Here is a 25,393-nt window from a genome sequence, read left to right on the forward strand (position 1 = left end):
GAATCGACGACTTATTTGATCAACTACAAGGCTCGTCTGTTTATTCAAAGATTGACTTACGTTCCGGGTATCATCAAATGCGGGTGAAAGAAGATGATATTCCAAAGACTGCTTTCAGAACACGTTACGGTCATTACGAGTTTATGGTCATGCCGTTTGGTTTAACTAATGCACCAGCTGTGTTCATGGACCTTATGAACCGAGTGTGTGGACCATACCTTGACAAGTTTGTCATTGTTTTCATTGATGACATACTTATTTACTCAAAGAATGACCAAGAACACGGTGAACATTTGAGAAAGGTGTTAGAAGTATTGAGGAAGGAAGAATTGTACGCTAAGTTTTCAAAGTGTGCATTTTGGTTGGAAGAAGTTCAATTCCTCGGTCACATAGTGAACAAAGAAGGTATTAAGGTGGATCCGGCAAAGATAGAAACTGTTGAAAAGTGGGAAACCCCGAAAACTCCGAAACACATACGCCAGTTTTTAGGACTAGCTGGTTACTACAGAAGGTTCATCCAAGACTTTTCCAGAATAGCAAAACCCTTGACTGCATTAACGCATAAAGGGAAGAAATTTGAATGGAATGATGAACAAGAGAAAGCGTTTCAGTTATTGAAGAAAAAGCTAACTACGGCACCTATATTGTCATTGCCTGAAGGGAATGATGATTTTGTGATTTATTGTGATGCATCAAAGCAAGGTCTCGGTTGTGTATTAATGCAACGAACGAAGGTGATTGCTTATGCGTCTAGACAATTGAAGATTCACGAACAAAATTATACGACGCATGATTTGGAATTAGGCGCGGTTGTTTTTGCATTAAAGACTTGGAGGCACTACTTATATGGGGTCAAAAGTATTATATATACCGACCACAAAAGTCTTCAACACATATTTAATCAGAAACAACTGAATATGAGGCAGCGTAGGTGGATTGAATTATTGAATGATTACGACTTTGAGATTCGTTACCACCCGGGGAAGGCAAATGTGGTAGCCGATTCCTTGAGCAGGAAGGACAGAGAACCCATTCGAGTAAAATCTATGAATATAATGATTCATAATAACATTACTACTCAAATAAAGGAGGCGCAACAAGGAGTTTTAAAAGAGGGAAATTTAAAGGATGAAATACCCAAAGGATCGGAGAAGCATCTTAATATTCGGGAAGACGGAACCCGGTATAGGGCTGAAAGGATTTGGGTACCAAAATTTGGAGATATGAGAGAAATGGTACTTAGAGAAGCTCATAAAACCAGATACTCAATACATCCTGGAACGGGGAAGATGTACAAGGATCTCAAGAAACATTTTTGGTGGCCGGGTATGAAAGCCGATGTTGCTAAATACGTAGGAGAATGTTTGACGTGTTCTAAGGTCAAAGCTGAGCATCAGAAACCATCAGGTCTACTTAAACAACCCGAAATCCCGGAATGGAAATGGGAAAACATTACCATGGATTTCATCACTAAATTGCCAAGGACTGCAAGTGGTTTTGATACTATTTGGGTAATAGTTGATCGTCTCACCAAATCAGCACACTTCCTACCAATAAGAGAAGATGACAAGATGGAGAAGTTAGCACGACTGTATTTGAAGGAAGTCGTCTCCAGACATGGAATACCAATCTCTATTATCTCTGATAGGGATGGCAGATTTATTTCAAGATTCTGGCAGACATTACAGCAAGCATTAGGAACTCGTCTAGACATGAGTACTGCCTATCATCCACAAACTGATGGGCAGAGCGAAAGGACGATACAAACGCTTGAAGACATGCTACGAGCATGTGTTATTGATTTCGGAAATAGTTGGGATCGACATCTACCGTTAGCAGAATTTTCCTACAACAACAGCTACCATTCAAGCATTGAGATGGCGCCGTTTGAAGCACTTTATGGTAGAAAGTGTAGGTCTCCGATTTGTTGGAGTGAGGTGGGGGATAGACAGATTACGGGTCCGGAGATTATACAAGAAACTACCGAGAAGATCATCCAAATTCAACAACGGTTGAAAACTGCCCAAAGTCGACAAAAGAGCTACGCTGACATTAAAAGAAAAGATATAGAATTTGAAATTGGAGAGATGGTCATGCTTAAAGTTGCACCTTGGAAAGGCGTTGTTCGATTTGGTAAACGAGGGAAATTAAATCCAAGGTATATTGGACCATTCAAGATTATTGATCGTGTCGGACCAGTAGCTTACCGACTAGAGTTACCTCAACAACTCGCGGCTGTACATAACACTTTCCACGTCTCGAATTTAAAGAAATGTTTTGCTAAAGAAGATCTCACTATTCCGTTAGATGAAATCCAAATCAACGAAAAACTTCAATTCATCGAAGAACCCGTCGAAATAATGGATCGTGAGGTTAAAAGACTTAAGCAAAACAAGATACCAATTGTTAAGGTTCGATGGAATGCTCGTAGAGGACCCGAGTTCACCTGGGAGCGTGAAGATCAGATGAAGAAGAAATACCCGCATCTATTTCCAGAAGATTCGTCAACACCTTCAACAGCTTAAAATTTTGGGACGAAATTTATTTAACGAGTAGGTACTGTAGTGACCCGAACTTTTCCATGTTTATATATATTAATTGAGATTGATATTTACATGATTAAATGTTTCCAACATGTTAAGCAATCAAACTTGTTAAGACTTGATTAATTGAAATATGTTTCATATAGACAATTGACCACCCAAGTTGATCGGTGATTCACGAACGTTAAAACTTGTAAAAAATATATGATGACATATATATGGATATATATATATATATAGTTAACATGATACTATGATAAGAAAACATATCATAAAGTATATTAACAATGAACTACATATGTAAAAACAAGACTACTAACTTAATGATTTTTAAACGAGACATATATGTAACGATTATCGTTGTAAAGACATTTAATGTATATATATCATATTAAGAGATATTCATACATGATAATATCATGATAATATAATAATTTAAAATCTCATTTGATATTATAAACATTGGGTTAACAACATTTAACAAGATCGTTAACCTAAAGGTTTCAAAACAACACTTACATGTAACGACTAACGATGACTTAACGACTCAGTTAAAATGTATATACATGTAGTGTTTTAATATGTATTTATACACTTTTGAAAGACTTCAATACACTTATCAAAATACTTCTACTTAACAAAAATGCTTACAATTACATCCTCGTTCAGTTTCATCAACAATTCTACTCGTATGCACCCGTATTCGTACTCGTACAATACACAGCTTTTAGATGTATGTACTATTGGTATATACACTCCAATGATCAGCTCTTAGCAGCCCATGTGAGTCACCTAACACATGTGGGAACCATCATTTGGCAACTAGCATGAAATATCTCATAAAATTACAAAAATATGAGTAATCATTCATGACTTATTTACATGAAAACAAAATTACATATCCTTTATATCTAATCCATACACCAACGACCAAAAACACCTACAAACACTTTCATTCTTCAATTTTCTTCATCTAATTGATCTCTCTCAAGTTCTATCTTCAAGTTCTAAGTGTTCTTCATAAATTCCAAAAGTTCTAGTTTCATAAAATCAAGAATACTTTCAAGTTTGCTAGCTCACTTCCAATCTTGTAAGGTGATCATCCAACCTCAAGAAATCTTTGTTTCTTACAGTAGGTTATCATTATAATACAAGGTAATAATCATATTCAAACTTTGGTTCAATTTCTATAACTATAACAATCTTATTTCAAGTGATGATCTTACTTGAACTTGTTTTCGTGTCATGATTCTGCTTCAAGAACTTCGAGCCATCCAAGGATCCATTGAAGCTAGATCCATTTTTCTCTTTTCCAGTAGGTTTATCCAAGGAAATTAAGGTAGTAATGATGTTCATAACATCATTCGATTCATACATATAAAGCTATCTTATTCGAAGGTTTAAACTCGTAATCACTAGAACATAGTTTAGTTAATTCTAAACTTGTTCGCAAACAAAAGTTAATCCTTCTAACTTGACTTTTAAAATCAACTAAACACATGTTCTATATCTATATGATATGCTAACTTAATGATTTAAAACCTGGAAACACGAAAAACACCGTAAAACCGGATTTACGCCGTCGTAGTAACACCGCGGGCTGTTTTGGGTTAGTTAATTAAAAACTATGATAAACTTTGATTTAAAAGTTGTTATTCTGAGAAAATGATTTTTATTATGAACATGAAACTATATCCAAAAATTATGGTTAAACTCAAAGTGGAAGTATGTTTTCTAAAATGGTCATCTAGACGTCGTTCTTTCGACTGAAATGACTACCTTTACAAAAACGACTTGTAACTTATTTTTCCGACTATAAACCTATACTTTTTCTGTTTAGATTCATAAAATAGAGTTCAATATGAAACCATAGCAATTTGATTCACTCAAAACGGATTTAAAATGAAGAAGTTATGGGTAAAACAAGATTGGATAATTTTTCTCATTTTAGCTACGTGAAAATTGGTAACAAATCTATTCCAACCATAACTTAATCAACTTGTATTGTATATTATGTAATCTTGAGATACCATAGACACGTATACAATGTTTCGACCTATCATGTCGACACATCTATATATATTTCGGAACAACCATAGACACTCTATATGTGAATGTTGGAGTTAGCTATACAGGGTTGAGGTTGATTCCAAAATATATATAGTTTGAGTTGTGATCAATACTGAGATACGTATACACTGGGTCATGGATTGATTCAAGATAATATTTATCGATTTATTTCTGTACATCTAACTGTGGACAACTAGTTATAGGTTACTAACGAGGACAGCTGACTTAATAAACTTAAAACATCAAAATATATTAAAAGTGTTGTAAATATATTTTGAACATACTTTAATATATATGTATATATTGTTATAGGTTCGTGAATCAACAGTGGCCAAGTCTTACTTCCCGACGAAGTAAAAATCTGTGAAAGTGAGTTATAGTCCCACTTTTAAAATCTAATATTTTTGGGATGAGAATACATGCAGGTTTTATAAATGATTTACAAAATAGACACAAGTACGTGAAACTACATTCTATGGTTGAATTATCGAAATCGAATATGCCCCTTTTTATTAAGTCTGGTAATCTAAGAATTAGGGAACAGACACCCTAATTGACGCGAATCCTAAAGATAGATCTATTGGGCCTAACAAACCCCATCCAAAGTACCGGATGCTTTAGTACTTCGAAATTTATATCATATCCGAAGGGTGTCCCGGAATGATGGGGATATTCTTATATATGCATCTTGTTATTGTCGGTTACCAGGTGTTCACCATATGAATGATTTTTATCTCTATGTATGGGATGTGTATTGAAATATGAAATCTTGTGGTCTATTATTATGATTTGATATATATAGGTTAAACCTATAACTCACCAACATTTTTGTTGACGTTTTAAGCATGTTTATTCTCAGGTGATTATTAAGAGCTTTCGCTGTCGCATACTTAAATAAGGACGAGATTTGGAGTCCATGCTTGTATGATATTGTATAAAAACTGCATTCAAGAAACTGATTTCGATGTAACATATTTGTATTGTAAACCATTATGTAATGGTCGTGTGTAAACAGGATATTTTAGATTATCATTATTTGATAATCTACGTAAAGCTTTTTAAACCTTTATTGATGAAATAAAGGTTATGGTTTGTTTTAAAATGAATGCAGTCTTTGAAAAACGTCTCATATAGAGGTCAAAACCTCGCAACGAAATCAATTAATATGGAACGTTTTTAATCAATAAGAACGGGACATTTCACAATTGGGGTCGATCTAGGTTGAAAACTCATACCATTTTTGAAAAAAATTTCATTTTGCATTTGAAAATCAGTTTTACTGCCCGATGACTCAATTTAGGGATGACTATCGTCCTCGGACATGACGGTAATCTCCTAGGTAAATGATTGGGATTATAAACCTGTATAATGATCAAGGATCTATACTGTTAACACTGATACCATGTTAAATTGTATTCTTGTTATATTGAAATGAGTATTGATCAAGTTTTCATAAACTTGAATTGGTGCTTATTACAATGGATCTATAACTTTATATACTTAATGTGCTCAACAACTAATTCTAAATAAAGTCAGGCTTCATATTAATTTTTGGAATCACTTTATCATAAAAGGAAATACGTTGTTTTGGTGATGCTTTTGTATCCGTTAAATGTAATTCCTTAAGTTCACATGTGATCTTCTATCTTGGGAAATGATGAAGACACTTTCTTCATATCCAAAAAGTTAAATACCATAAAAGGTATTATTCTTTCTATGGTATTCTAACATAAATGAAAAACTTGCTTAAATTTACGAGCTTGTTCAAATTCGAGGTATAAAATTTCGAGCTCGAGTTCGTTTGATATTATACTAGATCTAGCAAAAATTATGATGATAATACAAGCATCCATTATTTAATGATTTATGTTACTTTTCGTGAGTAGTCAAAGCAGTCAAAAACATGGTGGGCAGGGTCAACTATCGAAGGCTCCCGGCTCAGCTAAGTTACGTGAGCCACTTTCTTTGTTTTGTTTCTAGAAGTGGAATCCAATTGAGCCAATATCTGACTGATGCCCACGGTTTCGACACATCAACTAAACCCATCCTATCTACATATAGGAGTTATTATTTCATTAATTAAGGATTAATAAAGTAATTTTCCCACGTAAATTTACCTTTGCATATTCAAATTGAATAGAATTGAACTTTTTCTGTTTTTTACTCAAATTGAATTGACTTTTCTAAAAATAACAAAACTTTATAATCAAATTGGGTATTCATTAAATAAATGAAGCCCCGTAATACATACAAATTGTGACGAACAACCCCTTACGATTTCAGGATCATAATTTTATGGTGTCTTAAAAAAAATTCAGTGCAAATTATATTTGAATGTTATTTAGTGGTAGTTTACCTTTAAAAAACCACAAATTCGAAAAATATATGAAGTCTGTGTAGTTAAATTTAGTAGTGTCCTATAAAATTTAAAAGAAAAATATAAATTTGAAAAATATATGGGTCCACAGTTAAATTTAGTGGTGTCCTATACAATTTAAAGGATATTTTCTACTAAAAATTTTCAAACTAGTGATGTCTCGTGACTCCATGAACTGCCAAGTAGATTCGCCATTGCGAACAACTACCGAGCTAAAAAAAAAAAAAAACTAAACTAGAGCTCACAACAAAACAAACGACACACACAACCAAAAACCACAAACGAAAGACGTCTACAACCTACCTACAAAGGATAATCAATCAACAACATACATCGAAAAGATTAGAGACCATTCAAGCACCGGGAACCTACAAACAAACGAACAAAGAAGATACAACTAAAAAGAGCAAATGGGTGAGAGAGAAACTAGAGAGAGAAAGAGAGAGGAGAGGGCGGCAGGCACAGCGGGAGCCAAGGAGAAGTACAACGGCGACCACGGGCATCACGGCAAGAGTTCAAGCAGAAATCATTTGACTTCGTTCATGTTCTTCAACTTCCCAATTGATTGGAAAGTGGTTGAGCTGTGGAAATCTTTCAAACCGTATGGTTCTGTCCGGGATGTGTTCATCCCCACCAAACGCCTAAGGGATGGAGGAAGATTTGCTTTTGTTCGTTTTGCTAATGTTAACGATGGGAACATTTTACTCAAAACTCTTGAAGGTATTAAGTTCAATGATGTGCAGATTAAAATCTTCCCAGCTACTGACAGGTATGCAAAACCGTCGGTCAGAACATCTGTTAAGGGAACAACTGGTGCACCAAAACCATTTGGTTTTCGAGATGATCGTATGTTTAGTGAGGTGGTTGGATCCCTTAAAGAGGATCTAAGGCACATGTTAAACAACAAAAAAGGATTGGATTCAGACAACGCCCAAGGTACAACTTCAAATCAGGCTAAGATCGTGGAGTTGGAGGACAAAAACGGTAATGAAGAGGTCCTAAAAAACGCAATCGTGTGTGAAGCTCTAAGCTTGGATATTCTTAAAAACTTTGATATTATTACCAAGGAAGAAGGTTTTAACGACATTCAAGTAAAACTACTTGGAGGTCTGAGTGCTTTGATCATATTTAAATCCAAGGAAGCTGCTACTTTGGTCCTTGATCAACAAAATCACCCACTTAAGAAGTGGATTCATAAAACAATTTGGTGGGACGATGCAAAGTGGCCGGAAGCGAGAATGGCGTGGCTTAAGATCACCGGTGTACCGGTGCATTGCTGGAATCACAAAACATTCACATCGATTGCGGAATGGTTCGGAACCGTATACGAGTTGGATAATTGTGAATTGGTCGGGAATCAGAAGCTAAATCATGGTAGAGTGTTTGTTAAACTTGACAACCCGGAAATAGTGAATGAATCGTTGAAACTTAAACACAAGTCACGTTTCTTCTTTATCAACATTAAGGAAGAAGATACATGTTTCCCTGAAAGGCGTGAGATGGAAGAAGGAAGTGAAAACCAAAGCTTTTATTCCGATGACAGTAGTGATTTCATCGATTCAGATGAATTTTCGGAAACTGAATTTGAGTGCAATGCCTCTCATGGTGGCGGGGATGAGCAGCCTGAGAAGGTAATTAATTTAGAGCAAGAAGAAGGGTCTGAGACAAAATTGGAATCGATGGCTAAATCAAAATCCGGCAACGATATTGGTCCGGCAAAACAACCGGAATTTGTTGACGAAGATGACCGGGAATCTGGTTGCAATGGGGTTGCACAATCATCGAGTGGACCCGACTGTGTGATGGAGACATTTGATAATGGTCAAGGGTTCAATGGGGAAAAAATTAAAGATACTTTAGAAAAATTGGACGATGGTTTCCCTAAAAAAGGAAAAGAGACAAAAGTGGGTGGTGGGGATGTAGATGAGAGAGTGGAGGAGAATCCTTTAGGTCAACAAACACCTAACAAAAGCAATTCGGTGCATGGGTCCCATAGATGTAACGAAATGGGGCAGCAGGTACATTTAGATTCAAGTGCAAATACTGATGGGCCGTTAGAGGTATCAAACAAGGGTATGATTGGGCCTGATGGATCTGGGCCAGAGAACTTGGGTTGCAATACATTAAAAGGGAAGGATGGGCCTCCATTTATGGGGCATATTAGGAGTAATTGTAAAAACAAGACTGATGTAAAATACAACTCGTGCAACAATATTGATGTGAGCTGTGATGGAAATTCAAAAAAATTAAATAGTAGATGTAGCAACTCTGGTGAATTATCGGTGTGTAATGGGTGTTATTGGAATGCTATGGGGAATTGGAGAGCCTCTTCAAGACTAATGAGGGTGAAAAATATGGCTAGAAGTGGAGTTGATTTCTCGTGCGATAATCGATATAGGTGCAAGAATTGTTGCAAGAAAACGAGGATCAAAAACCGAAATCAAGCGCAAAAAGGGAACTCGGATAGTAATGAGGGGAGTCAATCCATTAACAATGCGGATTTAAAAGAATTCGGAGAACAAATTGGATTGAGGTGGCCTTGCCCCAATCCCTTGTAAGTTCCTTTTGTCCTTTAGTTCGTTTTCATCTTGTTTGATATGAAGATTCTTTCTTTAAATATTCGCGGGTTCGGTGTCAAGGGTAAATTCGGGTGGGTAAAGGATATTTGTCGTGTTGAAAGGCCGGATATAGCGGCTTTTCAAGAAACTAAATGTATCGATTTGAAGGAAGGTTGGGTACATGCTTTGTGGGGAAATAGTAATTGTGGGTTTGTTCAAAGGGATGCAGTGGGTAACTCGGGGGGGGGGGGGGGACTCTTTTGATTTGGGACACTAATAGTTTTTCACCGGATAGTATGACTAGTTGTGAGTATTTTTTAGCAATCCGTGGCAAATGGTGTGGTTCGGGGCATGAATCAATTATCGTTAATGTTTACGGCCCTCATAAAAATGTCATGAAAATTGATATGTGGAATAAGTTAGAAAATCTTATTAGGAATTATGATTCATCGTGGGTGTTATGTGGTGACTTTAATGAGGTGCGAAATCAAGGGGATAGACTTAACTGTGTGTTTCATCAATCTCGGGCTACACGGTTCAATGAATTCATCTCGACGAACAATTTGATTGAAATCCCAATTAATGGTAAAAGATTCACTAGGATTAGCGATGATGGTACCAAATTTAGTAAGCTTGATCGTTTCCTTGTTAATGACAAATACTTAAAATTGTGGAAGGATATTTCGGTTAAGGCGTTAGAGCGTAGGGAATCGGATCATTGCCCGTTGTTGCTTCGTGATAAAATAATAGATTTTGGACCTAAACCTTTTAAGTGCTTTGACGAATGGTTAAAAAAGGATGGGGTACATAAAGTGATCCAAGATGCGTGGTGTGTACCAGTGACTAGTTCAAAAAAAGATTGTCATTTCAAAGATAAGCTGAAAAATGTGAAAAAAGAATTGAAGGCATGGAGTAAAAAGGAATTTGGGGATTTAGACAAGGAAATAGATGAGTTAAAAGAAAAAGCGACTAGGCTGGAAGTTTTGGCTGAATTGGGTTCAATTAGTGATACGGACCGAGCGTGTTGGTTGGAAACTCGTAGAGTATGGATTGAGAAAGAAAAGATGAAATCCGGAATGTTGAAACAAAAAGCGAGAATTCGATGGAATCTTGAAGGCGATGAGAACTCAAAATATTTTCATTCGACCATCAAAAGAAAACACAACAAATGCAATATTCGTGGGTTGAACATCGACGGGTTGTGGGTTGAAGATCCAAGGGTAGTTAAGGATACGGTTTTAGAGCACTTTCGGAAATTATTCGGGGTTAATAACAATTGTAGGCCCAACCTACGTCATTGGGCCAGGAGTGTTAACAGCGAAAACAGGCTTGGGTCAAATGGGCCGCAAGCTGGGCCAGACAGAACTCACAACAGTCTCGGTAGTGATTCTTATTTTACCTCTGCAAACTACCTATCCAGTGATGAAGCGAATGAGCTGGAAAATGTGTTCAGTGAAAATGAAATTTGGGAGGCAGTGAAAGATTGTGGAAGCTCGAAGGCACCGGGTCCGGATGGTTTTAATTTGGGTTTCTACAAGAAATATTGGCACACTATTAAAGGTGATCTATTTGAGGCTATTAACTTGTTTTGGGGAAAATGTGAAATCTCCAAGGGATGTAACGCTTCTTTTATCACACTTGTCCCGAAAAAATCGGATCCTGTTGGTTTAAATGATTATCGCCCGATTAGTTTGATTGGTAGCTTCTATAAGGTGATTGCAAAACTTCTGTCGAATCGCCTTAAAAAGGTTATTCCTAACCTTGTCGGGTTTGAACAAAGTGCTTTTATTAAAGGAAGAAATATCTTAGACGGGGCTCTTATTGCTAACGAAACCCTCTCGTTTTTAAAGCATAAAAGAGTAAAAAGCGTGATCTTCAAAGTGGATTTTGAAAAGGCTTTCGATTGTCTAAGTTGGGATTTTTTAATTGAGATAATGGAAATTATGGGCTTTGGGATCAAATGGAGAAAATGGATATTGGCATGCCTAAAGTCGGCTTCTATCTCGATTCTTGTTAATGGGTCACCGACTGGTGAATTTAATCTAGAGCAAGGGGTGAGACAAGGCGACCCACTTTCACCGTTTCTTTTTATATTAGCGGCGGAAGGATTGAATATCTTAACAAAGTTAGCCGTTAGAAACCAATTCTTCTCGGGGGTAGAAATAGGTCGAGATAAAATCCCTATCTCACACCTTCAATACGCAGATGATACCATCTTTTTCGGAGTATGGAATGAAAGTAATATTAGAAACCTTATGAAACTCCTCAAATGTTTTGAGCTTACGTCGGGACTCAAAGTGAATTTTCAAAAAAGTAGTCTAATTGGAATTGGTGTCGAAAAGATTGAAGTCGAGATTATGGCCCGTATGTTTAATTGTAAAGTTGGCACTACTCCGTTTGTTTATCTTGGGCTTCCGGTCGGTGGCAACATGAAAAAAAAGGAGAGTTGGAAACCAGTGATTGATAAGTTTACTAAGAGATTGTCGGATTGGAGGGCTAGATCGGTTTCATTTGGTGGGCGCTTAACTCTTGTCAAATCGGTGTTGAATAGTCTCCCGTTGTACTACTTCTCGCTCTTCCGTGCTCCGCCATGTGTGATCAAAATCCTTGAATGTGTAAGGCGTTCTTTTTTTGGGGGCGGGTCGGGTAACAAATCTAAAATATCTTGGGTTAAATGGGAGGATACTATATTACCTTATCGGGAGGGGGGTCTAAACTTGGGTTGGTTGAAAACAAAAAATATGGCTTTGATCGGCAAATGGTGGTGGAGGTTTAAGACCGAAACTAACTCTTTGTGGGTCAAGGTTATTTCTAGTATTTATGGGACCTCGGGTGGGCTTTCTAGTGATGACTCTTTTCATAATGATTCGTTTAAGTCAACTTGGAAGGGTATTATTCTTACGGGGGTTAACATTGAAGAAACCGGTCTTCCTTTTAGAAACTTTTTTGTGAAGGAAATAGGTGATGGGTCAACTACTTCATTTTGGAACGAGGAGTGGATTGGTAATGATAAGCTCAAAAACAAATTCAAGAGGCTTTCAAGACTAGAGACTAATTTGGACGTTTCAATTCAAGAAAGACTTACATGGGATGGAGTAAAAAGTGTGGGTACATGGGCATGGGCAAGAGAACCAAGTGGTCGGGCAATGGATGAGCTACAACGGTTGGAAGAAATGATAATGAGTGTGAAATTTAACCCGCAAGCAAGAGATAATTGGAAATGGAAAGCGGGTGGCGGATCTCAATTTACAACAAAAGAACTAACAACTTTGATCGACTCGAGGATACTCACCATACATACTTCACCAACCGAGACCTTACGTAATAAGTTGGTACCAAAAAAAATTGAAGTTTTTATGTGGAGGGCAAGGAAAAAGCGGCTACCGGTGTTGGTGGAACTTGACAGAAGAGGTATCGATTTGCATTCGGTAAGATGCCCATTGTGTGACGGGGATATCGAGACGGTTGATCACTCCATTGTTGTGTGTAAACATGCTTTCGATATTTGGTGCAAAGTTTTTTCGTGGTGGGGTCGAGGTGGGGTTCCATATGTTAACATTGAGGATCTTGCTATCGATACGGGCCAAGCTAGTTCATTTGTAGGTAAAATTATTTGGCAAGCGGTGATTTGGTCGTGTAGTTATCTCATTTGGAAAAATCGAAACCAAAAGGTTTTTACAAATAAGAGTTGGAATGCGCCGACGGCTCTGAACGAGATACAAGTTAAGACTTTTGAGTGGATCGCGAAAAGGTGTAAAGCGAAGGATATCGACTGGCATACGTGGCTACATAATCCCCAAAGTCTTCTTACATAGATGACATTGTTATGGTGCTATCTTGGCATCATTGTATATAAAATAGTATTGTGTAGGAAAATTGGATTATGTAATGTGTGACTTACTGTCTCATTGCTCTATACTACAAATTGGTAGGGCATGGGATGAACTGTGCGTTCTTTAAGATCTAATAAAATTCAGCCTTTCAAAAAAAAAAAAGAAGATACAACTAAAATATCCTTGATGAATTCAATTGAACAAATTGAATTTATACGTAAAAATAGTTGGCCATTTATTTCCACTTCGTATATGTGGTCCAGGTTCGCCTCAATTGTCGCTTCCAAAAAGGCATGTGTAATTTTAGTGTAATTCTCATTAATTATTATTATTATTTTTTTCTAAAGATTTACAGTAATACAGTATTTATTTTTAGATAAGTTTATAATGTAAAATTTTAACCATATATTTGAATAATAATGTCATATTTAAATAATACAAATAAAAATTCTTTTTTTTTTCTTTACTTTTATCATTTTATTTATTTATTTATTTATATATTTATTATTAATTATTAATTACTAATTACTAATTTTGCAAAATTACAAGTTATAAACTAGTATTTTATTAAAGATGAACAATATATATATATATATATATATATATATATATATATATATATATATATATATATATATATATATATATATATAATCAAAATTTCAAGGGCCAAACATTAAATACCTACCAATCCTTTTCTAGTCAATTACTATTAGATATTGTTCATATTTCAAAATAGTACTCCTTATAATTTGACTAGTTATGTGATATTTAATGATCAAGTTCAATTTGGACATCAAATTCAACTTTGTGATATGATCAAGCACAACTTAGAAATCAAGTTTAAGATTTGTGATTAAATTTTTTACAAATCGATTATATATGAAGATAGATCTATGTTAGCCGAAACTCGATGAATGATGTAATAAGCATGATCATAATAACTCTTTTAATCAATTTGCGTGTTGGTTATCAAAACGCGGATGATATGAAGGATGAAGAACAAGTACTTTTCTGAACGACGGTTAAGAGTTACTAATGTGGGTCAACGTGATGTCAATACCAACCCACCATATCATTTTCTTGGTATGAATCATTACAATCTCACCACTCATCAGGAGAAAACCTCAACGACGACTCCATACGGGCATCACGTGTGGTAAATACTCCTCGGGTGAGCCCCGAACGCAAGACTTCCGCAACCTTTGAGGCTCATGAAATGAGAGGATAACAACAAGGGAAAGTTTGCAGCAATGGGAGTCGAACCTCTGACTTCCCATATAGGAAGGCAAGTCACTACCACTACGTCAATTCTTCGTTGTTAAGAACACGCCTTATTATTGATGTCATCATTAATGAGGTCATAAAAATCGCTCGTACATATCATGTTCAAAGGTACGACAACCTTGACACTTAAAGGCGTGCATAAGGCATTTAGCGACAATGAGAGAATGATTGGAGTTGGCAGTTTCTCAAGTAGGAGAACCTACGAGTAACGATGGATCATGGCAGAGGAAGGAGTTTACATCATGATAGTCCAGTGGAACGTTTGAAGTCTCAAGTGAGAGAATATCGATAAATGAGTGATGTCGAATGTTACTCATGCGCAGAGAAGGGTCTTATGCAACTTCGTATTCCTCAATTTTTTTAATATTAGAGACGTTTATGAGATTCGAAGTGAACAAGAAGTGTGATGATGGTGAATCAAATGTAATTAGAACTCTAGATGAAGAGTTATTTTTTTATTTTTATTTTTTTTCGGAAACTTCAACTGGTTTGCGTGACCGATATTTGTTTGAGAAAAAAAATGAGAAGGGGAAATTCAGAGAGATCAACGTCGACAACAAAGGGATATGAAAGTAGAATGTGTTAGGTGTGTACGGTGCAAGCTTCATGATGGTCATGTGAGAATTGTTGTGAATGTGAAATATGTTCCAAGCGCAATAACGAACCTACTTTCACTTTGGAGTTGTGACATCTTGTAAATATACTTGAATAAAGGGAGTATTTGTTGGATATTATTTATATTTTAATGATGTAAGAGTTTGAATTTAACTAATTGATATTCTTCATGTAGGGGTTTGATTTTTGGTTACTACTTCATGTTTACATTTAGAGAATACGTAATGGATATTTTGTTCTCTTTAAGTTTAGTACTTCCAAAAAAATTTAGTGAACGGTTTAAAAGAAGTCAAACGTCCCAATAATTATAATTTTATTTGTTTATGATAATACAATGATCTGGGGTCTTCGCCAATAACTATGTTTAAGCTCCACAACTATGTGGATACAGGGAAGAGAAAGAGAAAGAAATTGACATAATGTTGATTAATGGTCAACCATGTTCATTACTAATTTACATGTCAAGATAGATAGATATTACTTTAAGGTCGATCTATGAGAATAAGTTCAACGTACATGCTGTTTAATTGAAACTTTGATACTTTTTTTTAGAGTTTTTTATAGTTGTGTTGCCTATATGTTTGAAATTTGCAAATAAAAAGTGATTTTTTGATGTATGTGGAGAAGACTTCCCAAATGAACAAGCCCAAAGCCGAACAAACCGGTCCATAAGTATGAACAATTTATTGATGGTTTCACTTAGGTTGGTTCCAAGCCTTTGGTGTGAGTGTTATAACCTCCTAGTGTATATGTGTGATAAATAAGAGTACTCGATGTTAAAATAACCGTTCAAAAATAAAATAAAAAATAAGCCATCCTCGTGTACTTTTCTTTGGCCTTTTTATTCTCGAATATCTTTTTCAGAAGTCAAATACACATTTAAGTGTGTTCAAAAGTCCCCAGAAGTCATACACATTTAAGTGTGTTCAAAAGTCAAATGTCCATATGTTTATATCTTTTTCTCGAATGTCAAACTCAAAACAATGTCAAATTTCTTGTAAGTAAGCAATATTGTAACCTCAAATTTTCTATTTTTTTTTCCAGTTTTTTTGGCGAAAAAATAAAAACTTATAACATAAGGAGCTTTCATCAACCGATAAAAAGACCAACGAAATGATACAAGGGGGCGCCGAGCCTCGCAACTAGAAAGCAAAGTTAAAACCTGTCAAGCCAAAAGGTTATCTAAAGCGATCCTCGACGCCCAAAATGAAACAGAAAAACGCCAAACAAAATCAAAATCAACCAAGTTAATCTGAAACCTCTAAAACCAAACAAACAAATAACAACCGAAACAAATGACCAAACTAACCTAGATCCATATAAGCCAACCAAAAACCTGAACGAAACCAAACTAAAACAAACATGTTAACACCAACTTCGAAACATAAAACACCATCAAAGACAACCAAGCACGAGGTAGATGCAACATTTCTTCTAGATCACAAATTCATGCCTTCAAATTGTTCCATAGGCACCTTTCTGTTTGAAACAAACCACGACTTCCAATAACCATAAGAATGATCATTGCAATCACAATACATCCTTTCACTACGCCCAACCAAAATTGGAGAAAACCTATCTTCCTTCGTAGCTTCTTCTCGATACGCCTTCGACTCTTCCTTCTTTTTCTTCTTTAAACGAGCCAACATTTCCGCAAACATGATATCATCATCATTAACCTCAAAAATTGCAGACTGTTCAACTATATCCACTTGCTTTGGGACCGGCCCAGGCCCAAATTATGGCCCAGAAGTACCTACGGAATTGAACACATGAACCTGATCACATAATGGGTTGATATCCATGTTGGGCCTATCTGTGCAATGCCCACCTGAAACACCAGGACTAGTTTCCTTTCTAATATCAAATACAACAGTATCAACATCACATATTGGAGTCACGGTTACACATCCAGAATCAGCGATATCGCGAGCTTTACGTTGCACAACTTGATCCACACCTGCAGTCTTACAACCTTTCGACACAAATGAACCAAATTTGATTCCCGAATAGAGATGATTGTTGTCATTAACGGCCTTCTTCCAGCCGCAACATTAACATCTTGATGAGTTCCAAAATTTTCGGTCCTCGCACAATTTTTATTTTACTTTTCACATTTTGTCTTTTTTCCTACGGCTTCTGTTGACACAGATAAACAAAATACAGAGTAGTCTATTTTATCTTTTGCATATGTTATCAAATTAGTGACAGTCGACCCTAAGGTAAAAAAATAAAAAATAAAAAATACTCCGTATATTTTGTTTGTGCTCTACTCCTTATTTCACTTCAATACTAATTCTTCTTTAATGATTAATTTACAATTTATTCCATATATATTTATTTATTAATAAATATTGCTTTGCTTTTAAGAAGGAAAAAAAAACACAAACACAGTACAATATATATTTATGTAATGTTTTGATTTAATCAATTATTCATTTTTGAAAGATTTATATTTAATGTATTCATAGTTATTATTTATTTTAATATATATATTTTTAAAAGGAAACATTGATCAACATTCAACTATTCTCCAATTAATCCTAAAATTATCGATTAATTTTTCAGCTGTTTCAACCGATTAATCCCCGAATAGCGTTTTTTACAACCTTGCATATAAAACATAAACAAACCATTGGTATGCATAGCATATACCAAATTACCACAATTTAGACATCCAAACCAACTTACATAAAGTTTTCACATTTTCCGACCTCCGGCCAAAATAGATAACACATCACCACCAACCACCACCACTTCACCGCCAGGCTTCAATTCTCTCCGTTCTTGAATTTAAACGGCTCACAATCGTGCTTCCTTTGCTCTTCTCAATATGTTTCCTCAGTACTTTCTTATGATTCAAGTTACTTGCCTGAGGATTTCTAAACTTCGGAGCCTCGATGGCTGTAGTGCCACCTTCAACAATTGTAGTGCCACCATCTTCTGGCACACTAGTTTGACTATGACTTTTAGAAGTCAAATCATTATGAGATGTATTTTCATGGCTTTCCAAGGTGGGATCTTCAACAGAAAAATCTTGATCCTCCTCCTTGTTCACCATCTCACTGGTCTCATCGACTGTCCCTCGAAAAGAGCAGTGGGGCCCATTGTTTTCATCGAAATGATCAAACCGCAATGTGGGTCCCGCTTCAACTATAGCATCTTCTCTTTCCCTTAGAGTCTTGACAATCAATGTCTTCAAAAAGTTCATCACTTGGACCGCATACATCAGTGCAGTCAAAGGATCTGCCATCTGCAATAAAATAAAAGGTCAACTTGTAAGCTACGCATAAATACTTGTACCCAAACTGAAAGTACAACGCTTGATGCTAAAAACATAGATGCATTACATACCTGAGTCATATTTGGGGCGAACACCATAGCAATGTTACGGGCATTCATCTTGTTAAGATTTTCAAGTTGAGCAACATCAGCCATTAAATTAACAGCCCAATTCATCAACGAAGCCTCTGTTGCTGGGAGAAGGCTTACGAGCCGAGCACATTCTTCTTCTGACTGAGCTTGCATTACTTGCTCGGGCTCAATCGAGTCTAGCACACCGTTTGGTAGTTCCCTAAACCAAGCCTACACGTTAACAAACAATTATCAAAATGCCAAGCATAGTCTCTTTATTATACATAAAAGGGACGTTTATATTTCGTTAATGTTATAATGGATCATACTCTTTATTAGATAGGGGTGATGATTGCATATCGATGATGTGATGATGGGTCAATTTGGTATATATCTTGCGAACGGGTCAAACTGGCTAGAAGTGAAAGGTTAGCTAATAGTCCGAACAGGTTAGAACTTAGAAGGCGTTAAGTGTACTCAACTGTTCACAACTTACTAAACTACTTACTCTAACAAACTGAACCATATTTAAAAAAATAAAATCAAGAAATAAAGACAAAACAGTATTGGTGGATCAACCTGATCTAAACCATTTGAACGGAAATTATTATTTTTTTACCGGTTTACTACGTGCACTGATTTCACTTCACTAATTTCCAAAAAAATAAAAAAGAAAAAAAAGGTCTTAAAGCAAGGGGTGCAAGGCAGGAAACAATTATCTCACATGGCATTCTTGTTTTATCCAAAGAACAGCTATACATACATCAACATAACAACAATGTACTTATCGAATTAAATGAATGCAAGTTGTCAACATTAATAACCACAAAAACAGAAATATATTGGCTATGAATAATAATGAGTAGTTAAATAAGCATTTGATATTAAAGTATTCCAATGGGCTACTTCTTCAATGTTCTGTTATAGTCATGAATACCATATGTGGTCGTCTCAACCTTGGATTTTAATCCAATATGCTTAGTTTTTAAAGGCTTGTTTCAAGTATTTGTTACGTATTTGTTTTAGTTTTACGACTAGCTTATGTCACGTTCCAACTTTGTAACCAAAGGCTTTTTCATCGTTTTGATGAAAAGCTCCTTCATTTAAAAATTTCTTTTGTTTTTTGCCAAAAAAATAAAAATAAATAAGCTTTTGAGTAGAAGAAGCACATGAAAAAACATAGCATTTGAAACTTAGGGGTGTATATTTTCCTATTTTTCCTATATACTATACAATCATCATCATATATGTTTGCAGGGCAACCCAGTCTCTGGGCCCATTTTGACCTGAACCAATAGTAACTCGTTTAACCTGTTTTCCGACCCACTCATTTTGCCACTATTAAATCAAGGGGTAAAAAGTTGACAACGGCGAAAGGTACCTTAATAAGTCCTGCTAAGCTATGCACGTCGATGTTTTCAGGCACCTCTCCTCTGTTTAATTGCTCCCTTATTTGCTCTTCTTGACCGTTATCACCATTGATTCTAAATATTCCTTCAGCCTGCATTTAACGGGAATACAACACATTTAATTTAAAATGCTAGGAAACTTTTAAAATCTAGAAAGTTGTTATCTTTGAGATCACAAAATGCTTTGTCGAGTTGTACAACGATGCATTGGGGAGTTGTACAGTACAACTCGGTAATACATATCACTTGAAACGCACCTGCAGACCTCCTTGAGCATATAGGCGTCTCTGCATCATTAGAAGAATTGTGGGCACGCTGTTTCCTCTAGAGTCGAATGAGAGCTGCATAGATTCGGTTGAAACTCCAAAAACACTTGTACTGCATGAAATAACAGAAATAACATATTTATTTGACTTAACATACATTGGTTATTTATTTATTCATTATTCGTGTCAACTAAATAACTCTATAAATCTTTGTCAGCAGGCATAAATATATTACAAATTTGATTAAATTTTTATTGAAAACCATCATGGATTTTATTCAACTTGTAATGTTCATCATCAAGGTTCATCTAATTAGTTTTTTTATTTATTTAATGATTGAAGCAAAAGTGAAGTTAATTTCAAAATGGTAAGCTATAGAAAACTAAAAAGTCCATGTACATTCTTCTACCAAAAAAGGGCCAAAGGCCTCATGAGTTGCAGGGTTAGCAGCAGGCAAACCACATGTTCACATTCATGATGAGTTACAGGGTGGTACAGTACAACACCACAATGCACAGCCTCAGATCAGCATGTGTAACATGAAAATATACTTTCCAAATACAAAGATGGTTCAGATTTTATGAAATATTCAACCTGGATTCCTTTCCTAATTGTAATGTGCATCATCAAACATGATCAAGTTCACTAATTTTTTGAAAATTGAAAGAACCCACATTGACACCCTATGTCAAAATTGAAAACAAATTGACCCTAAAAGTAAAATGTACATCTTTCTTCCACCAAAAAGGGCACAAACTCAAGCATACAACACACATTTTCAAACGCAGAAGAAAACAAGTAAAAGGGTGGTACAGTACAAGTGAATAATGCACAAATACAAAATCAAGAAACACAAACCTGGCACTAGGAGGTCTTCTTGGAACCTCAGGTTCAAATTCAACAGGTAAACCAAGAAATCCATTAAATCTATCAAATGTAACATGAGCAACATGTCTAACATTTGTAGGTACACCAATCTCCATTTTTGATGATTTTTTCAAACTATTATCACAATTAAAATCTTGAAATTGGGCACTATTACAAGAACCAACAAGGGATTTTCTAAAAACAGTAACAAAAATATCCAAAAATGAAACTTCTCTTTCTTCTTGTTCTTCTTCCCTTCTTTTTCTTTTTTCTCTATCTTCTGTATTATTATTATTATGATTATGATTATTATTATTACATATTGATACAGCTACTGAATACAAATTAGAACATGGGTTAATAAGAGAAGAAGGTGAAGATGAAGAAAAATGATTACTTGTTGCTTGTTGGAGTAACCCATCATTGTCATCTAGTGATAACAAAGAGCTTTGAGCAGAAGATACCTGAAGTATTTCTGTCATTATTTTACAAAAAAAAATGATTTTTTTGAGAAATTATAACTTGGGTTTTAAGGGAAGGTACAAATATTGAAATGGGTTGATGGGTAATCTAGGAATTTTTTATTATTTTTAGTAATAGTAATGGGGTTTGGTGAATTTGGGGAAGAATGTAGTGAGAGGGAATACAATGAGTTGGATTTAAGCAAGGATTTTGATGGAGTTACAAAAGATTAAATATTTAAAATAAAATAATTTATTTTTAATACAAATATTTTTTCATTCCACTATGGCCCTTTATTATCCGGAGAATAATATAGTTGTCATGGACATAAACAATATTGTTTTTGTGTTTGTATTTTGGAACTATGGAAAAGTTGGTTTGATGGAAATATACCAATAAGATTGTTTACTTTTGTTGAACAGTTATAATATAACAAAAAGCAGAGGAAACGGTCTCTTGCTAGACCAAATGTTTAGAGATTTTTGGTATCTTTTTGACTTTTTGTGAAGTTTTTATTGAGAATAGGTAAAATTTCTCATGAATAAGTGTCTAAATTATTGATACTATTGTAATGTAACTATTTAATTTGTAATTTTAAAAAATGTTGAGGAGAATGATAGTTAATCCACCAATCAACTTATTTTGTTATTGTAAAACAGTACTAGTATTGTATGTATGTATTACAATACTAGTTTACAAAAGCTTAACTTAAGAGCAACTATTTGCAAACAGGTTGCTACAACATATCCACACCATATGATTTGTCTAGAACGCCACAAATTTAGAAAGGTCCTTACAATAAGTCTGTCGAATTAGTGAAATGCTTTTCAAACGAAGTTTATCATCACGTCAGGGACATATAAAACAGTAAGGCCGTTAGGCCAATGACACAAACCATGTTATGGCTAAGTATCGGCCAATGACACAAACCATGTTATGGCTAAGTATCCGAAGTAAGCAACACCTTTTATAGGTGATTAGCGGTTGTGAAATCCAAGTATGATAAGGGATTTAACCGAGTATTTGCACATCTTCAAGACACACTCTGCATAAAAAGTCTGTAGGGTTTAGAATGATTGGATGCGTTTTACAAAACTGAATACTTTATCGCTGAATGCCTGAATGATTCATAACATGAACGATTCAAAGGTTCTTAATGAAGTTGTTTCTGAATGACAATAACCTGTTTGATAATCTTTTTTAACAAATAGCGTGAATGATGTAAAATTACTTTATTAACTTTTGACACAAATAAAACTAGAATATAGTTGTTCAATAAAGGTTATTGATATAGAATAAAGAGAAAGAGAATATTCAATAAAAAAAATTAAAAAATAGGTGCTTAATGGTTACGAATGAATTCCAGCTCTGAATGGTTCATCACTGATTGTTGAACCATTTAGCACCATCTGTTTCAGAGGTCAGAAACAAACAAATTGAATGTTGAATAGTTCAACATTCAGTGCTAAATCATTCCATTAAGATGTAAACAAACGCACCATTAGTCTGTTTCTATACATGTTTGTTATCTTAACATGTAACAAGTAGCCTTGTTTTTTTGCTTCATCGGATATGAAGAAATGAGACATTGAAACCTTATGTTTCTGATTCTCAGCCTTTATATCGAATTCTCAGCCCGTACGAAACTTCTAAATTGTTATGAGCCAGCCAAAAGTGCTAAGACAAACTATTAGAAATGAAACAATAGCCAGCCAAAAGTGCAGAGACAAAATATGAGAAATAAAACAAGCACAATGAAACAAAAAATATACACACATCTATGTTGATGTTGGGTCTAATATCCACGACACTTGTTATAAAAATCATATATACATATACATCACTTTTAAAGAATACTCTAAAACTGTAATGTTGTGTTAAAATTATTGTGGACATGTTTCTTTATGTGTGTTAATTTTGTCTGCTTAGTGTAATTGAAACTTATTATAAACAGAGTTGTCAATGAACATGGATCATTTCATTTATTAAATAGTCATAAGGCCCAAAAAATTAAAACATTATTAGCTATTAAATAAAAAAATTATTGATCTAAAAAAGAGACATGCATGTGTTGGATCTTCTATTATATGATTTTTAAGTTTGTGATCAAGATTTATTGGTTTCTTGTGATCCTGACCCTAGTAAGAGTGTTAATTACTTCAACTTATAATTAACCCATTTTCCCACCCAAAAAGCTACTCCATGTTTAATGTATGCATGTTGCTAAAAGTGTTCGATTTGATCATTTATTTATGCCTAAATTTGGGGTCAACTTGCATGATGCATCATTACCTAAGCACACTTATGGGTTGGTTTAGTGCTTAAGCATGGAACATTATTACATAGTATACTTGAGAAATATCTTAAAAGTATCATTCTTACTGTTATATTCAACATTTGTGTCCCTATAGTGTTTGTTCATACTTTAGTAGGTAAAAAGAATATGTAAAATACCTGATTTTTATCATTTTAGAGATTAGAGAAGAATCATTTTTGTGACGATAAATGGATTTAGGAGAATCATTAAACTCGGTTCCAAGCGATTCTGTCACAGCTTTAATACTAAAGTCATATGAACCCGAATCGTGCTCCCAAAATCTCGACTTTTAAGCTTAATTACTTGCATATTTGTATAACATAAACTAGTTTAATGTCATAACATTAGTGTTGCAGTTCAACATTGGACACAAACAAGAGACGCTAGTTTTGTTGATAACATAATAGTAGCTCAACAACTTTTTTGGGTGATTAGTTAGAGTAACCTTTATATTAGTTTGTTTTTAATCTACAATTTATTATGAGTGTGTATGGCACCCAAGTTTAAAATAGTTTATGGGAGATAACCCTTATTTTGTTTTTTCATAAGCTCAAACAAGTACTCAGTAGTAATTTTTGGGTGATAATAATTGTAAAGCTTGTAAGAAAAATATGTTCTACAAATGAGTACTAGAAGTACTTTCAAAATAAAAGGTAAGAGTTTTTTGAACAATACATGACTAAAATGCCTTTATTATATTACAAACTGATGTTGGCCTATAGATAGATAGATTTACTCCCAAATCCCTCGAATTCCCGAGTAACGGTATCGAAAAAGTCTAACCCGTCCCTCAACTTTTAGTATTTTGTGGCGTTTATACAAAGATATCAAAATCTTTGTACCAAGCTAAAAAAAAAGTCACATTAGATTCGTGTTACATCTATAAGATAAATTATAGGTACATTCCATCATGGCTGTGAGCCAACACTGAGTGCCCCGTGTAGGTCATGACTTTCGATCGTCAAAGATTTCAGCATAATCCGGTCACAACTAGATGTACAGCTAGTTCACCGGCCACAAAATTAGTAGGCAAAACGGGCTGATACCAGTTGAAATAAGCTCAATAGGAAACCTATACTGAAATATCTGTATAATCATGACCGGAAAAGGGAAAAGAGAAAAAGTAGCAAGTGCAGCCTAATATTTATATTTATTGAGCAGTAAATAAAAAGAGAATGGGATCACGCTCCCTAACTTTATTTATAAACCATTGTTAAAAGTAGAAGCCATAATAATAGCCGTTGAAACTTTATCATCAAATATATGTATCTTTAAAAATTACTTTTTCCTTGTAACCACATATGGCCCTTGATAAGACAAAAAGAACAAATGAGAAAAAACAAAATTAGGTTGCACTTTAACTAGATAACTTTTTCCATGACTGTGTGTCTGTCTGACTGATGCATCAAGATACATAATACACGATCGAACAAAG

At 34.9% G+C, this 25,393-nt stretch overlaps 1 protein-coding gene across 1 annotated transcript; it reads right to left on the reverse strand.

Annotated features, from left to right (window-relative positions):
- Positions 1 to 17,855: 17,855 nt before the first annotated feature.
- On the reverse strand, positions 17,856 to 21,727 carry LOC139899000 (rho GTPase-activating protein 4-like). The gene is made up of 5 exons (XM_071881812.1): positions 21,171 to 21,727; positions 20,304 to 20,424; positions 20,019 to 20,138; positions 18,638 to 18,868; positions 17,856 to 18,536 (listed from the first exon to the last, which is right to left on the reverse strand). Exons 1-5 carry the CDS (start codon positions 21,659 to 21,661, stop codon positions 18,042 to 18,044), a joined length of 1,458 nt encoding a protein of 485 aa, XP_071737913.1. The 5' UTR covers positions 21,662 to 21,727; the 3' UTR covers positions 17,856 to 18,041.
- Positions 21,728 to 25,393: the final 3,666 nt, after the last annotated feature.

The sequence above is a fragment of the Rutidosis leptorrhynchoides genome, chromosome 3 (assembly GCF_046630445.1).
Source record: "Rutidosis leptorrhynchoides isolate AG116_Rl617_1_P2 chromosome 3, CSIRO_AGI_Rlap_v1, whole genome shotgun sequence".
NCBI lineage: Eukaryota > Viridiplantae > Streptophyta > Magnoliopsida > Asterales > Asteraceae > Rutidosis > Rutidosis leptorrhynchoides.